This window comes from Schistocerca piceifrons, chromosome 1 (genome assembly GCF_021461385.2).
Source record: "Schistocerca piceifrons isolate TAMUIC-IGC-003096 chromosome 1, iqSchPice1.1, whole genome shotgun sequence".
NCBI lineage: Eukaryota > Metazoa > Arthropoda > Insecta > Orthoptera > Acrididae > Schistocerca > Schistocerca piceifrons.
The window spans coordinates 368,876,785-368,892,787 of NC_060138.1; the positions used below are offsets into that span (position 1 = coordinate 368,876,785).

The following is a 16,003-nucleotide window of genomic DNA, read 5'->3' on the forward strand; positions in this document are numbered from 1 at the left end:
AGGCAACCATAGAATGAAATTAACGACACACCGTGTTAGCTTTCTTCTCAGGACCTAAATCCGACATTCTTTTCTGCTGCTTTGGAAAGACAGGGTAATAGATAGACTTGGCGGTCGCCTGAAGATGTTAAGTTTACCACCACAGGTGGTGCAGATTTTTTCGTGAATGCTTATATTTCGATTGAACTGTATCACAATGCTTCACTTACTGAGTTGCTTAACACTTACTTCTATGTACATCATCTCACAACAGGGGTTACAGATATTTCGGTGCACCAGTGATGATCTGTATAAAATATGGAATATAAATTTCATTCGTGCATTTTACAATTTTTATCGCAACACAGATAGTAACGTAATGCATTAAATTGTGCTTTACAAAGTAAAGAACGAGGGGCGCTCAGTAAGTAATGCAGCATATTTTTCGTGAAAGCAAGTTGGTTTTATTCAGAATTCCAATTCACTGTATTATTCCCCACTCATTTGGCTACAAAATTCTCTATTTTTCCACATCTTTTCCATTCAATGCGACGACCTTACGCCACCTCACTAGATGGACTTGTATGCTCGTATCGTACCAGTCTACTGGTCGACGTCGGAACCAACATTCTGCTGCATCAGTAACCTCCCCCATCATCCACGTACTGCTTCTCTCAGAGTACGAAAGGAAGTCGGAAGGTGCGAGACCGGGCCGTAGGGTGGAAGAGGAAGAAGAGTCCAGTGAAGTTTTGAGATCTCCTCCCGGGCGGGCAGACTTGGGTGAAGCCTTATGTTGTCATGGAGAAGGAGAAGTTCTTTTGCATCACATCGAATGAGAATGTCCTCACATTCCAACATCGCAGGAAGGTCTGTGCGGCCGGCCGACTCGCAGGGGATAGAACAAGTTTGCGCGACTTTATTGCGATGATGACAGACGCCTCGCCCAACGACTCACAGTGCTTTTGTTCACTGCCAGGTCTCCTGATAGACGTTCTGCAAGCGCCTATGAATATCTGCGGTGCTCTGGTTATCCGTTAAAAGAAACTCGGTGACAGCTCTCTGCTTGGAACGCACCTCCGTTGCAGACGCCATTTTGAAGGCTAGGAGCTGAAGCGGGAATGTTCCAGCATGTCCCATAACGAATTCCGCATTTTATCAACAGAAATTAGCCGAGAAAAAGGTGTTGCATTACTTATTGAACACTCGTCGTACTTTTTCCCTCTCCCTACTGCTTTCCGTGGGTGATGCAAGAAAAATCTACCTAGGATTCTTATGTTATGCCACATTATACTCTGTGCTAGAGCTCCCTAACCTCTGACGGAATTTTCTTTTCTGTGGAAAAGGGAAATTGACCCATTGGTCTGACAAAAGGGGATGAGTCATTCAACTTTCATTCCAGTAACAAACGGAAAAGACAACCAACCAGTGGCTTCATTTTGGATGTAAGAATCTCTGAGTTTTAGAGGTCACCACTGTGTTGATCCAAAGCTGCTTCCGAAGAATTTAATAAGCATTTCTTCGCGGTTCCGGTGGTACTCGTTTACGAAAGTTGATTACACACATAACTCTGAAACCTCTTGGACAGGAAGATAAAACACCACTGATTACACAGTTGCCGGCCGAGGTGGCCGAGCGGTTCTAGGCGCTACAGTCTGGAACCGCGCAACCGCTACGGTCGCAGGTTCGAATCCTGCCTCGAGCATGGATGTGTGTGATGTCCTTAGGTTAATTATGTTTAAGTAGTTCTAAGTTCTAGGGGACTGATGACCTCAGAAGTTAAGTCCCATAGTGCTCAGAGCCATTTGAACCATTTTTATTACACAGTTTCGGTACTAGAACTTCAGTGACTGCCCTGAATTTCTGGTACTCCTCCCCCCCCCCCTCCCTCCCTCCCTCCGCGATGTGTTGCTCACTCGCTCACTCATGACGTGCGCTGAACGTAACTCGAGTATGCAGCCTTATAAGGAACGAGGATTGATACATCCCTCGCAAACCCTGCGGTTCGAAACACTTTTAATATAACGTAACAAATGTGTAAGACGTACTCTCTTCCCACACCCGTACGGAGAGCGAGAGCAGAGTTCCGCGTGGATGCCATCAGTAGCTCCGATAAGCCGAGCAAACAGAAACGTGACCGGCTACGTCACGCAGGACACAGCTGCAGGCCGTATTTCTTGGAAATGAAACAATGAGCCATAAAAGTGTCTCCCTCAAACGCTTCGTAGTGAGTCTCGTAACCGCTTGCACTACACGAGGTCAGTTCGCCAGTCATATTTAACAACCCTTAAAAATTGTTAACGAATTCAAGCTGTAAAGAAACTGAGGCTCCTCCAAAAAGGCGGTCGGTAGGGGGGGGGGGGGGGGGGATGCGTCGTCGAAAGTAGAGGAATGTTCCGAAGATGAGGTGCACAAATCTGAAATACAAAGGCCTTAGCGAAAAGCGTGGAGCGAGCTCGACGGCGCGCCAAGTGGACTAAACGAGGCAGCCGCATTATGCCCGTGTCAGGCCCCAATTGAGACAATCTGGCGCGCAACGCACAGCACTCGCACCAGCCTGACGCAACTTCCGATCCAGCGCAGCCGCAGGCCGTCGCCTCCACAACGACCACTCTCCAAGTCGTCGGTGCCTCAGCAGGCGAGGTAGAACACGGGTGGATCTATGTCCAAGGGCCACGGGCTCGCGTCGCAGACACGACACCTAAACGTGGCGGAATCTGACTCGACAAATTACACAGAATAGATATCCCGTATCGTGTACCTCTGCCACAGTATAGAACAGCTTAAGCATTCGATAGATACGCGTGTCCAGATAAGCACGTATTTCGGGAAGAGGATTCCGTGCCGAAGATTGAGTGAGCTCGTGTGCAATCAGTACTTGTAGAGAACTGGTACAGCGCTCAGTCCGAGCAGTTACTTAAGGGGAGTTGGACGTCAAACGGGCCGACTTGGAGCAGGAGAGGCACCACAGGGCATTTTAATTTCCACTGGCTATACTTTTACAAATAAATTCATAAAACTTTGTCAGCATGACCAGGAAGGATTCAGAATTCACACTCATAGCAGTGGAAGTTCAAAAACATAACGAAATAATTTTTTTTTACATGTGAAATTTCATCATTTTTTTTCACTTACTAATGGCAGTGTTTGTTGCTATAGGTACACTTTTCTTCATAAGTAAGAGAGATTCTTCGATGAATTGTGCACTGCATACAAACCATACTTAAATGTGTATGAAACTCTAGAATTTTCCAAATCTATTAAAAACTGTGGTAAAAATTGAGGTAATTAACTATAAAATTTGTGTTTTTCCTAAACATGATGTTTAAAATATAACAGTTCATTCGTTTTTTCATAAATTAAATAAATTCTAGAGTTTCATACAGCTGTGAGTATGGTATGTATCATGTGCAAAATTCATCGAAGAATCTCTCTAACTTGTGAAGAAAAGTGGACCTATAGCAACAAATGCAGCCATTAATAAGTGAAAAAATGATGAAATTTCACAAATAAAAAAATTTATTTTGTTTTGTTTCCGAACTTCCACTGCAATGAGTGTGAATCCCGAATCCTTCCTGCTGATGCTGAAAAAGTTTTATGAATTTATTTGTAAAAGCATAGACACTAGAAATTAAAATGTTCTGTGATGCCTCTCCTGTTCCAAGTCGGCCCGTTTGACGTCCTACCCCCCTTAAACCAGTTTTCCACATTGGAGAGAAAATGCTCGCCTGATTCTCCATTCGTTCTTCGTGTACCTGGTCAGTTAAAACTGAAACATAGCGAACAAAGCTGCCATCTCACACAAAAAGACTGCACATATAATCTTCTCTTCCTTTCCCTTCTCTCGTCATCGAAAGGTGTGAATTCCCAAAACAGTCTCATCTGAGGGACGAGATGATTCAAACGAAAAGGCCACGGCCAAGAACATCCTTACGCCAGCCTCATTCAGCGAGCTGTGAAATTAATCCGTCGTACTCTCATTTGAACTAAGTAAACGTGTAGACGTAATACGTCTGGCAGTCATAAATTTCATGCGCTTATCCCTGTTTTCGTTATCTGTGCTGTTACAGCGAATCTTCTGAACATCTCACAGTTTAGTTGCAGATGCCGTAACGGCTAAAAGCGGGCAGTATGTCATATCGGTGGGTTGTGGTATGACGAAGCGCAATTTAATACGGCTCATTTTTGCGATTATATTCGAGAAACACTGGAAGGCACTGGCACTTCTCAACTGCGAAAAGGCCTGATGTATCGTGTTCCAGTCTCCAGCCATCGACTACGGAAGGGCAAGCTTCTATTGTTGCCGCAAAAAATAGGATGTGTTCGTAATTTTGCACGCTGAACGTTTGTCTGTAATCCACGGCAGCTTAAGTAAAGGCCCTAGCAAGGACATTCGACCCGAAATGGCTCGTTGCGTGTCCGTATTGTAGCTATCTGTGATTAGTACAGATATCACATGTAGTGTGGTGGGCGTCTCGTTACGTGAGAAGATGGAGGTGAACTCGAGGGAGAGGACGAACCTCGGTGCCGGCACACTGGCCGTAGCTATCAGAAGATTTGTGGGGCCCGCCGATCTTAAGCTCCGTATCCCAGGGACGGATCACCACTAACACTGGATTACGCCCTTAGCCCATGTAACATGGCAGAGAGTTCTAGCCGGCCAGAGTGGCCGAGCAGTTCTAGCTGCTACAGTCCGGAACTGCGCGACCGCTACGGTCGCAGGTTCGAATCCTGCCTCGGGCATGGAGGTGTGTGATGTCCTTAGGTTAGTTAGGTTTAAGTAGTTCTAAGTTCTAGGGGACTGATCACCTCAGAAGTTAAGTCCCACAGTGCTCAGAGCCATTTGAGCCAAGCGAATTGTAGTATCTAATTTACCGCTCGTAAAATGGCAGCAGCAAAGATGTTTTTTCCACCACCGTTCGGGTTCAAATCAGCTTACTTCTGCTTGATTATCATAGAGACGCACGATTTAAAAAAATCTAAATAGAAGGTACAAAAATGACATTATTCACAACAGAAGGCAATTATGTCAAACAATGCTCTCGATTTAATGGAGAAAGCAACATCACTATCGACGTTTCTGTGATTTATTTTATATATCTCTTGCACTTTCATAGCAGGGTAGAGCCGAGAAGGAAGAACAAGCTAGTGTACAGATCCTGCAAGAGAAATAACGCTCACACCAAACAGTTATCCAGTTGACAAAATGTTTCCATCGGAGAGCGGCGTATTGGAATGCGATACGCAAAACAAACTCCAGTACACGATGAGCATCACAAATCAAGTACAAGACAATAAGAATGGAAATTTCCACATAAACTTTCTTGGAAACGAATACATTGCGAATCTACCGTAACGAATGTACGCCAAGCAGCGTGTTACTCGAAAGGCATCTAATAATTAATTTCGTTATAAAAAAATTGTGAGTTTGCGATGTTTAGTACGACCTCAGTTACTGTGCTTATAGTGGGTGGAATGAAGAGGGTCAGTGCACATTTAGTCTCCCTGTCTTGCACTGATTCAGAAACATGAGAGTAAAGAACAGAGCGCGGGACTCGGTTTTAAAGAGATTTCCACAAGGATAAGAAAAGCACACGAGGTATTTTTTACAAATGCCATCTATCGCAGGGCTCCACTTCGACGTCCAATCAGATTATTCACACTTACGGCGGGCAGTGCATCTCAAAACAAGATGAGGTCGATCCGTATTGAAAAGCTATTGATATAAATAGTCACACATAAAAGATTTTACTTACCAAGGCTCTGACTTGACAGTTTCACGCGTAGGGCCCAAAACGCGAAGCAGTTATTAATCGGAAGACTAGTTCGAGAACCATATTGATTTCGTAGTCTTAGTCTGCCTGGAGATGTGGTATCGATCTCCGGAAAAACAATTCGAATGTCTTCTGAGACGATCTAAACATTATCATGATACCTTACGACCAGGACCGCGATTCAGCTATGCTAAACAGTTTTCATGTGTACAAAGTGTTCATTGTGAACGTGATAGTATATGAAAAAAAAAAGTAGATGCTGAAACGAAAGAGAGACGATATCCCTCTGTCCTAACGTTTGACAATGAAATTCTTGCAGCTCGAATTGTATTTAGTTTTAATTCGAGGTACTTACAAGCAATTCTGAACACACCTTTATCGTAAACGTAGACAGGTAACTATTTTATTGGTCAGCGACCATTTATGAGTAGTATAGTACCCAGACGACTGAACACACGAAACTATATATTCTCAGATATCTTGGAAATTCCATATTACTGCTGGCCAGGACGTACACAATTTTTTTATGACGTATCAGGAGGCAAATGCTTCGAACGTTGTAAATGCGTTAGGACGCATGCAAGCAGTGCAGGTGCATGTGTGTGTGTGTGTGTGTGTGTGTGTGTAACGAGGGAACCAAGCGTTGACAACTATCACATTGTAAAAAAATGGTTCAAATGGCTCTGAGCACTATGCGATTTTTCTGAGGTCATCAGTCGCCTAGAACTTAGAACTAATTAAACCTAACTAACCTAAGGACATCACACACATCCATGCCCGAGGCAGGATTCGAACCTGCGACCGTAGCGGTCGCTCGGCTCCAGACTGTAGCGCCTAGAACCGCACGGCCACTCTGACCGGCTATCACATTTTGCCTTTGTAGCTATTACCGAATATGTACTGAAATTGTGTGCACCCCAGGGACACATAAAACTATTAGCGATTGCGAAATAATGTTCCCGGCAATTTTACACTACGTAATGGGGGTAACGAGGTTTTTTTGTGTGGTTTATGCTTGTAACATTTAGTCCTATTAAGTTACAAGACACCAGTTGTACATTGCCTTTAATGCAACAGTGGATAGCTTTTGATCACTTTCCATAGCTTTGAGGTTCAACATTTTGCGAAGTAGTCCGGTTTACAACAAGTGCTGACCAAAGCTGCCGCCATAGCACTTTTTCGCTTATCTTGCGACGTAAATATTGGATAACAGGGCTGAAACTACTCTATGCCGGCACATTTCGACCTTGGGCGTAAGTCATTTGCTGTATGTTTTTGGGAAACTATTCTCTTCATAGACTAAAAGGCACAGTATTCAGTTAAAAGGCTCCCAGAGGCAATCAGAATCACTAAGTAGTTCTGTTTCCCTTCAAAATGAGGTAGATCCTTCGCCTTTTGCTTTTATTATAAATAATTACAGCAGTCTCTCCGCAGCTAAGAAAGTAAAAGTTTAAACTCGAGGAAAACAATACTTGGCCCTTTGGATACATCACTCGTCGAAATCCTTCCGTCTACAGCTTGAACCGTTTGGAAATTATTTTGTGTGTCCACTTAAAGTGTGACGCCCTGTAAACGAAAGCTTCAACCATTGTTATAGGAGTGATTGTATTGTAACAATTACAGATAATCGTAAAGCGATAAAGGTCAGTGCAGCCAACGCGTGATGTGAAATTCTTTTTCCATTTCATCTGTCGAACCATGTTAAAGAGGTGTTCAGTTTTTACCGTGCACGTGTTCGGAACATCCAGTGATGTCTTGGTAGTAAGTAGAAAGCGGTAATGGTATCATTTGTGTGACCTGACCTGAAATAAATAAAAGAAATCTACAAAACGCTCACTGCGTTCCCCTAAGGCAGTATGCCTAGGCTTTGTAGCAGGATCGTTCGTTTTTTCCATACATATATTGAAGGAGAGGATAGGTAAATTATCAGGACCAGAATAGACCTACACCTTTCCCAGCTCATCTATCAGTTCCACGAAGTTGCATTGCAGTATTTCACTAGATAAAATTTATCGGGTCGGTTCTGTCTGGCAACGTGTTCCTCGTCACGGACGACAAGAAGACCATTGCTGTCAGTATATACCGGAGTATCAGAAAAGAAGCGAGTAATCGACATGCTTATAGCGGCTGTAAAGCGTAGAAGTGGCGAAAGCCGAACGGCTGGAGCAGGTTTCCCGGACGGCGCTGTGCGATATAGAAGCCCGGTTGCTGCCCACGGCTGTGTGCGGAGCATCAATCTTTCCGCCGACGGTCGCGATGCCGCTGTCTCGAGGGGCGGCTCGGCTGTCCCGCCCCCAGCAGCCGAACTGCCGCATAACCTGAATGTCAGCTCGAGCATCGGTCACGTCGCTCATGGTGTGTTGTGGCGCTGGAGCGTAGAGAAGCGCTGACATGTTTAGCGTTCTGCTATTCTCCTACTAAAGGGGACCATGGCCTCTTCCGATACTCGAAATAAAGACCGTGCGTGAAACGACACAAGCATCTAGTTGCAGCAGAAAATGGGTACCCTGGTGTGTGTATGTGTGTGTGTGTGTGTGTGTGTGTGTGTGTGTGTGTGTGTGTAAATTTGCACTCTGATCACGGTACTATAATTCTTCGTGTCGGTAATATTCAGAAATGGATTTCGTAGTTAAGAGACAGATGTTGAAAGGGTTTCTCAAGTTTTCAAGCACGTACTACGCGTACAAAATGAGTCCTCGAAAATTCTCCTTGCCACGAGAGCACCGTTGGATGTGGTAGAGGTTCCGTGATTGATAATGTTTGAAGCGGCATATTTTTTCCGATGTATGAGAAGACCAACGTCTATTTGCGGAAACAAATTTTTAAGAAAAACACTCCACAACGTCCCCACTAACACTTAATTACTGTGGAATAGAGAGTTTGAGATTAAACAGTGCAACCTTCTAAAAACAGAAGACTCAAATCGAAAAGGAAACTAATTCCAGATTCGTAAACCAGCGTGCTCCAAAAATTATAATCAGGGCGTCTACAAAATGACTATTTACAAAACACTCGTGCGTATCATTTTAGGCTATTGATCAAATGTTTGGGAACCATGAAGGATATTACTAACGGAGGATACTGAATTTATACAAACGAGGACAGCACGAATTACTGTTCGTTTGACTTGCGCGAAAACGTCACCAAAATAATGCACGACATGAATTGGCGTACGATTGAAGAGAGACACCAATTATCAGGCTAAATTCTACGTACATAGCTTCAAGAACCAATATTAAATAGCAGATGAAGACTCTAGAGAAATTCAACCCTCTAGGTATCGTTCCCATAGAGACCGGGAAGAAAAGATTAGACTAATTACCGAACGTACAAAAGATTAAACTAATTACCGAACGTACAAGAGCATTTAAGCAGTCATTCTTCCAGCGCTCTGTATGAGAATGAAATGAGGAGAAATACTAATACGTGGTAGAATGTGAAGTACGCACTGCCTTGCTTTCACAGTAATTTGCAGTGGAAGGATGTACATGTAAAGGGCGCCATAATAAATGAATACTGCTGCCACCACAACGGTGCTCTAGCCTTCTTTCTATCTTAAAACTCTCTTATCGAATTTAACGTGGAATTTGAACCAGGGTGCAACTTGGCACTCTTCACGTCATGAAAAAAATTCTAATATCACAATAGAATTGAACCATGGATCTCTAGTGTCACAGTCTGATCACTATACGGCCGAGGCAAGGCGGATATACTGAGATGCCTATAATATAACACTATTTATCTTTCTTAGGGGGGGCCTAATTTTCGTAGTACTTATGTAATGACCAGTATTTAATTGGCAGGTTCTCGATTTCAAAGAGAGTAATGGCGGCGGTAGCTTCCAGTATAGCAGTGAATGTACCAACTGACGATATAATGAGTTGCTTTCAGAATTCATCTATTAGACTGGCTTCCCACATAGTACTATCAGGCACCGCGCAACAGAGACATTTATCGGTCCCTTCGGTAGTCCAGGGTTCCTATTTCTACTATGGCTAGACGCTTGTGGACAACCATTAAATAATTTCCCCGCCCAGCAAAAGGCAGAGTTGACAATTCCAGTATGACTTTTAGAGTGTAGTAAATTAACCTAACGCCTCAAACGTACTTTTTTGTTTTATTTAAGCAGATTATAAGCACAGGTAGTACTCATCCTGATTTCAACTGTAATCCGCAGTCCATCTTCATATCCATTGATGCAAGCCTTTTTATGCTGCATCATTGGATTTGAGATGTTTGTGTACTACAGTCGAAATCGGCAGTTGTACGAGTAAAAGCTATGATAATCGTCTGGTTGAATAAATAAACAATTTGTAATTATATGAGCAACTTAAATCTCCGAAACACAGTTGGCATATTTTACAAAATTAAACGTAGGCAACCGTCACTGAAGTCCAAGAGTGGTCTAAACTCACTTGAAAAGACAATTAGATGCGAGTGTGTCGTTGGAGGCGCTTTCGTTTGGCAAGAGAGTTAAGAAATGTATGCGGTCTATAGCACAAGAAACGTCGACTGACATTTTTTAGGGGCGGAGGCAGGCAGTAGGGGCAAAGGAGCTCGGACAAACGTCTAGTAACTAAATAGGTTTTCTTAGTTTCCCTAAACCACGTCAGGCGAATGCTTGGTTAATATGGTCGTATTCAATTCTTGCACGCTACCCATCTCCAGTTGGTCCCCTGTCACCTATGACATTGTTGTCGACAAGGCGTTACCATCCAACTTCCCTTTTACCTGTAGTGGTGTTCACGATTACCCCTAAAAACCTTTACCCCCTCCCCGAGGATATTCGTCATGTCGTGTTATCTTGTACCAGATTTACGGGCTCGCTTCAGACCACGTCACCCGTCACGCACAGAGTACTCCAGAAGCACTTGGTTCTTCAACGGCTGCATTTCACGGTATGACGATCCGAATTCACGAAGACGGACCATTCCACCCCCTTCAGTCTCTGTAGCTCGGTGAACGCCCAATGGCATAGTGATCGCTCAAGCAACATATACGCTAATGCCCCCCCCCCCAAACACACACACACACACACACACACACACACACACACACACACACACACACACACACATCACCCTTCTGCACTTCACATGGTTCACACTGAGGTGACAAAAGTCATGGGATACCTCCTTAATGTCGTGCCAGACCGCCTTTTGCCCGGCCTAATGCAGTAGCTGGACGTGGCATGGACTGAACAAATCGTTGGAAGTACCCTGCAGATATATTGTGCCGTACTGTCTCCACAGCCGTCCATAATTGCGAAAGTATTGCAGGTACAGGATTTTGTGCAAGAATTGGTCTCTCGATTGCGTCAGTGAAGTGTCTAGAATGTTCTTCAAACCTAACGTGAACTTTCACCCAGTGATATGGCACACTGTCATCCATAAAAACTGCGTCGTTGTTTGAGTATACGAAGTCCATAAATGGCTGCAAATGGTCTCCAAGTAACCAAACATAACCATTTCCAGTCATTGGTTCAGTCGGACCAGAGGACCCAATCCGTTGCATGTAAACACAGTCCATACCGTTATGGAGCCACTACCTGCTTGCACTGTGCTTTGTCGGCAACTTGGGTCCGTGGCTTCGTGGGATCTGTGCGGCACTCGAACCAAACCATCAGCTCTTACAAACTGAAGTCGGGACTCACCTGACCAAGCCACGGTTTTCCAGTCGTCTAGGCTTGAACAGATATGGTCACGAGCCCAGGTAAGGCGCTGCAGGCGACGTCGTCTGCTAGCATAGTCCATTACCGCCAAATTTCGCCGTACTGTACTGAAGGATACGTTCATCGTACCTCCTACATTGACTTTTGCAGTTATTTTCACGTAGTGTTGCTTGTCTATTAGTACTGACAACTGTACAGAAACGCCGCTGCTCTCGGTCGTTAATTGAAGGCCGTTGGCCCCAGTGTTGTTCGTCGTGTGAAGTATGCCTAAAATGTGGTGTTCTCGGCACACACTTTACACTGTGGATCTTGGAAAATTGTATTCCCTAACGATTTCCGAAATGGAATCTCCCGTGCGTCTAGCTCCAAACACCACGCCTCGTTCAAAGTCTGTTAATTTCCGTTGTGCGGCCATAATCACGTCAAAGCTTTTCACATGTATCAGCTGAGTACAAATGACAGCTCCTCCGATACACTGCTCTTTTATGTCTTGTGTACGCGATGCTACCGCCAGCTGCGTATGTGCATGCCTTGACTGTTGTCAAGTCAGTGTATATATGACATTTTATATGCGGTTTTAATAACTAGATATCACAGCCACAGACTGCACGTGGTTAAGAAGCGGTGAGCGCTGCAGCCCGGCAGGTGCGAAGCGAGTGTGGGAGACCCAGTTGTGTGTGTGCTCTGGGTAGGAAGTGCTTCGAAGCGTCCCGTTGACAACACTCGGTGGTCAGTGAGCACCGGAGGGGCGAGAGGCAGCTGGTTGCTCCACTGTGAACGCCCTGGGAGGCAGGTGGAGGGGAGGAATAGGGGGCGGGGACTCGGGGCAGGCGCAGTCGCCGTGTCGCGCGTCAGTCGCTCGCCGGTGCACACACGAGCACAACGTTCCGGGCTGTCACCCAACAGGCTTCGCCACGCACAAGCAGCAGTAGTTTCTTCCGTGACTCCTGGTGAGTGGCGCAGCTTACGGCTCCTCGCGCCATCAGTGAACACGACGAAGCCGTATCCGCGAAAGGCTTCTAGAGCAAGAATACGTTTCTATACGGAGAATGCCTCAATCAGAAACATCTCAGAACTGAACTTGCGATGAATTATACAGTGCGGAATGTGCGTTATCGGCAGCTGTGGATACAAGTGCTTCGGCGAGAAACGTAAAACTATATAAAAAGGAAAAAAAAAGTTGTCTATAGCAATTTCAGTGCCCATCCACTCCACGTCAGTTGTGTATTTTCTGCTCAACGCTTTGATGGTTACATCCATCCTCATCGGCAGGATACGTGAATGTTTTAACACGCAGAATCTACAGTTACATGCTGCGTACTCTTCGGAGAGGAAACTAATGCCAGAGAAAGGCTTTAGTGGAAGTATCATTGTATAAAAGAGTGGTCTAGTTGTGGTTCTGACGGCTAGTTTTACTGCACACGAAGACGAGGGAGAAATGCACGAAACGTCGACTGAAATGCACAATTGATGCGACTAGCTCAGCATTATCTTTTATTTGCGAATGTGGCCGCTGCAGAATTTGAAGGTGGGAAGAACTCTTGACATCCATATACCATCGCTCAAAGTGGCTTGTTGTCCCTTCCAGGCTCTGTGATTTCTCGTTAAAAGCGTGATTTGTGATCTCCCGCAACCTGCCAGATTCTTTCTGGGGACAACAAAGTTATCATAGTCATGCGTGTGCGTGTAGAGTACGGTGCGACATATCGCTGAGCCTTGTAAAAGCACAGGGCGCTTCTTACGTTGTTAAAAGATGTTTCATCAAAGGGTGTCCATGACTGATGCAGAGGGTGCGTCTCTCTTTCCGTTCACTGCTTCGCTGTCTTACGAAAGCTGTCGAATCATTTCTTGTGTCTTCGATGTAAACAGTGAGAGTGATGTTTCATTGTTCCATGTCGGCGTTACTGATGAGTTTGAGAGACGCTGGTTACTTAAGTAAAAAATCGGCTGCTTAATTTCTGTACAACCGGACGTGGACTCTGTTTCCCATGGTTTTCTTTCGACATTACGGAATGTCTCTGTTGCTGCGTCTGCTTCGATCATATGGAAGGTCTGCCGTTATCTTCTCGTCGAAGGACGGCGCTGCCAAGGCCACCAGATTTCGCGGAAGGCAATTGAAATTTCGTGCCTTGCTCATGTATTTATAGTTCCAATGGAAATTTATCATCAACGAATTGCGCAGTGTGCGGACATCAATAAGCGTTCAATATTTTCTACATTCGCTGACAACAAAGCGAGACTTCTTTTACGATGGAGTGACTAGGTTGCGAACTCGTTCGCTTACTAGATTTTACGTTGAGTTGGGTCAGTTAAATACGTGGTCCAGTCTTTGGAAACATAAGGTCATCACCGACTCGGCTGTGCGTTACCAATTGGAACTTGTGCGTTAATACAATCATTGTATGGCCAATAAATAAAGAATATTGCTACGACAAATTTTTAGAGACAGAGAATTCTTCCTGATAGTTTACGAAGGGACGATTACTCGGCGGTGTGTTTAATCACTTGATACTCGTATTGTACTAATACTTGTCGTTCAGTGAAATGCTATACTTGCTAAAGATATTCGAGAGAGGTTATAAAAAGAGTTCTACGATACAGCCCTTGATAATTTTTGCAGATAAACTCTTCAATAAAGAACATTGGTAATGTGCGAAATACGGAACTATAGTCTGCTGGTTCAGCAAAATTTCCACCTCGATATAGAATTTTTACATAGCAGTGTAGGTGAAGCTGCACAGCCACAATAGTATGGCCCTCATACACATTCTCTCTCTCTCTCTCTCTCTCTCTCTCTCTCTCTCTCTCTCTCTCACTCAGAATATCAATTGTCATATCACTGTAAAACCTTCTCCTTTTTCCAACAAGGTTTATAGAATGCCAGTGAAAACGTACACAGTTCATCAAAAAAGGATAGTTGTTTCACTATCATATTCGCCGTTCAGCAGTGCAGTGTACACTTTGTCTCGATGTCTTAACAATTCCAGACCTTTTAAAAATTTTGCATTTTTTTCTTTTTAGGCTGCCAAACTAACTGGCGCGAGCGTGTCCGCGGCAGACTTCCATGCTGTATCTGTCACTTATGGCTACTTGAAGATGACAGTTTTCCCATGCCAAACTATCGCTTGTTAGTGAAAACTGAACAGAAAAGAAGTCGTTATGTAAATGTTCAAGAAATAATTATTTTGGTTAGTTACATCATCAGTTGTGCAAAGCACCATATGTGTATGAGCTAGGCACTTTTTATTTGCAAAGAATCGTCGTAGGAGACACTTTTTTAGGCTTCTGCGTTCTCTCTGATAAATGCCCATTCTTATGTTGTAAGAGCTGTCCATTTACACTTCAAGAGCAAGGAAATTGTTACGAAAAATTATCATCGCAAATGATGACGCTATTCACAGTGAAAACACCCGACGCCTTTGGCGTAAATATGCGTGTTTTCCGTTGCATTCATGACGACACAAATAACGTAACGAATTGTTAACAGGCGACTGAGGGCAAAAAAGGCTGAAAATTCGAGGAAATGTACCAAAAATATTTCAAATTAACATGTTGTGTGTGTGTGTGTGTGTGTGTGTGTGTGTGTGTGTATGTATGTGTTTGTGCGCTAACTGAGTACTGATGAGGGCGTCGCGTGTTGCAGTGGCATCGAGCACCGGGATGAGGTGTACGCGAGCTGCCAGTTGTGCGCGGGCCCTCCGGCTGCCGCTGCGCCGGCCGGCGTGGCGGTGCCGCTGAAGAGCGGGCCTTGCGTCGCGCAGACCGTGTCGGGCAAGCTGCTGTCGGCGCGCACGGTGACGGCCAGAGTGTTCTCTGCCGCGCCCGCCGTGCGCCACGCGCCGCAGACGGTGCTGTTGCCGCTCGCCGACCTGCCCCCGGCACCCGCCGCCGCCGCCGCCGCCTCCCCGGCCACCGCCGCCGCCGCAGCCGCCGTCCACCAGCCGAGGGCCGCCGCCGCCGCAGTCCGGGCTAGCGCGCCCGCCGTGCTCGAGGCCCCGCAGGTACACGCCAGCCCCCAACCCCCACTCCCCTACCAATCAGTCAGCAGTCTCAGTTGAACTTGACACAACAGAGTGGGAATATCTGTGGAGTGAACATTCAGACGCAGAACTTTTGTCGCCAGCTTATATCGTGTCCAATAGTCTGCTGATTTTGAATGTCATTGCATCACCGGTACAGATGGATCCCATTCAAAAGTACTGTGACTTTAGTATTCGTGTCTCATAAGTAGATATTTTTATGTTCCGTGAACGATTTGTATGATTAATTGTAACGATGTGGAATGAGTCATTCTACATTTGTACATAAATATGGCTACACGCTGACCATTCACAGGTTTTCTTTGTAATACTACGTTGATGCATAAGTGTAATAAACGCAGTAGATACACGTAAGAGAGACGTTAGAGGGAGACATTAGTCGTCAATAATATATTCGATTCAGTGACTAGAAATCACGTGGTTTTGAGGTGAAGAACTCGTCGAGTCTTTTTTCAGAGCACATTTTCATCCGGAAAGGAATTTCCTCGAAGGTTGTTCGATAGAGTGTGCAAGAGGTGAAAATCTTATGGTCCGAGATCAGG

General features: G+C 44.9%; 1 protein-coding gene across 3 annotated transcripts in view; it reads left to right on the forward strand.

Annotated features, from left to right (window-relative positions):
* The window catches only part of LOC124786213 (protein similar), a 740,085-nt gene that overhangs the window by 709,614 nt on the left and 14,468 nt on the right, over positions 1-16,003 (forward strand). For all 3 annotated transcript variants that reach the window (XM_047254246.1, XM_047254244.1, XM_047254245.1), the window contains exon 8: positions 15,065-15,422. In XM_047254246.1, coding sequence (XP_047110202.1) covers positions 15,065-15,422 — 358 coding nt within the window. The remainder of the gene's footprint in view (positions 1-15,064; positions 15,423-16,003) is intronic.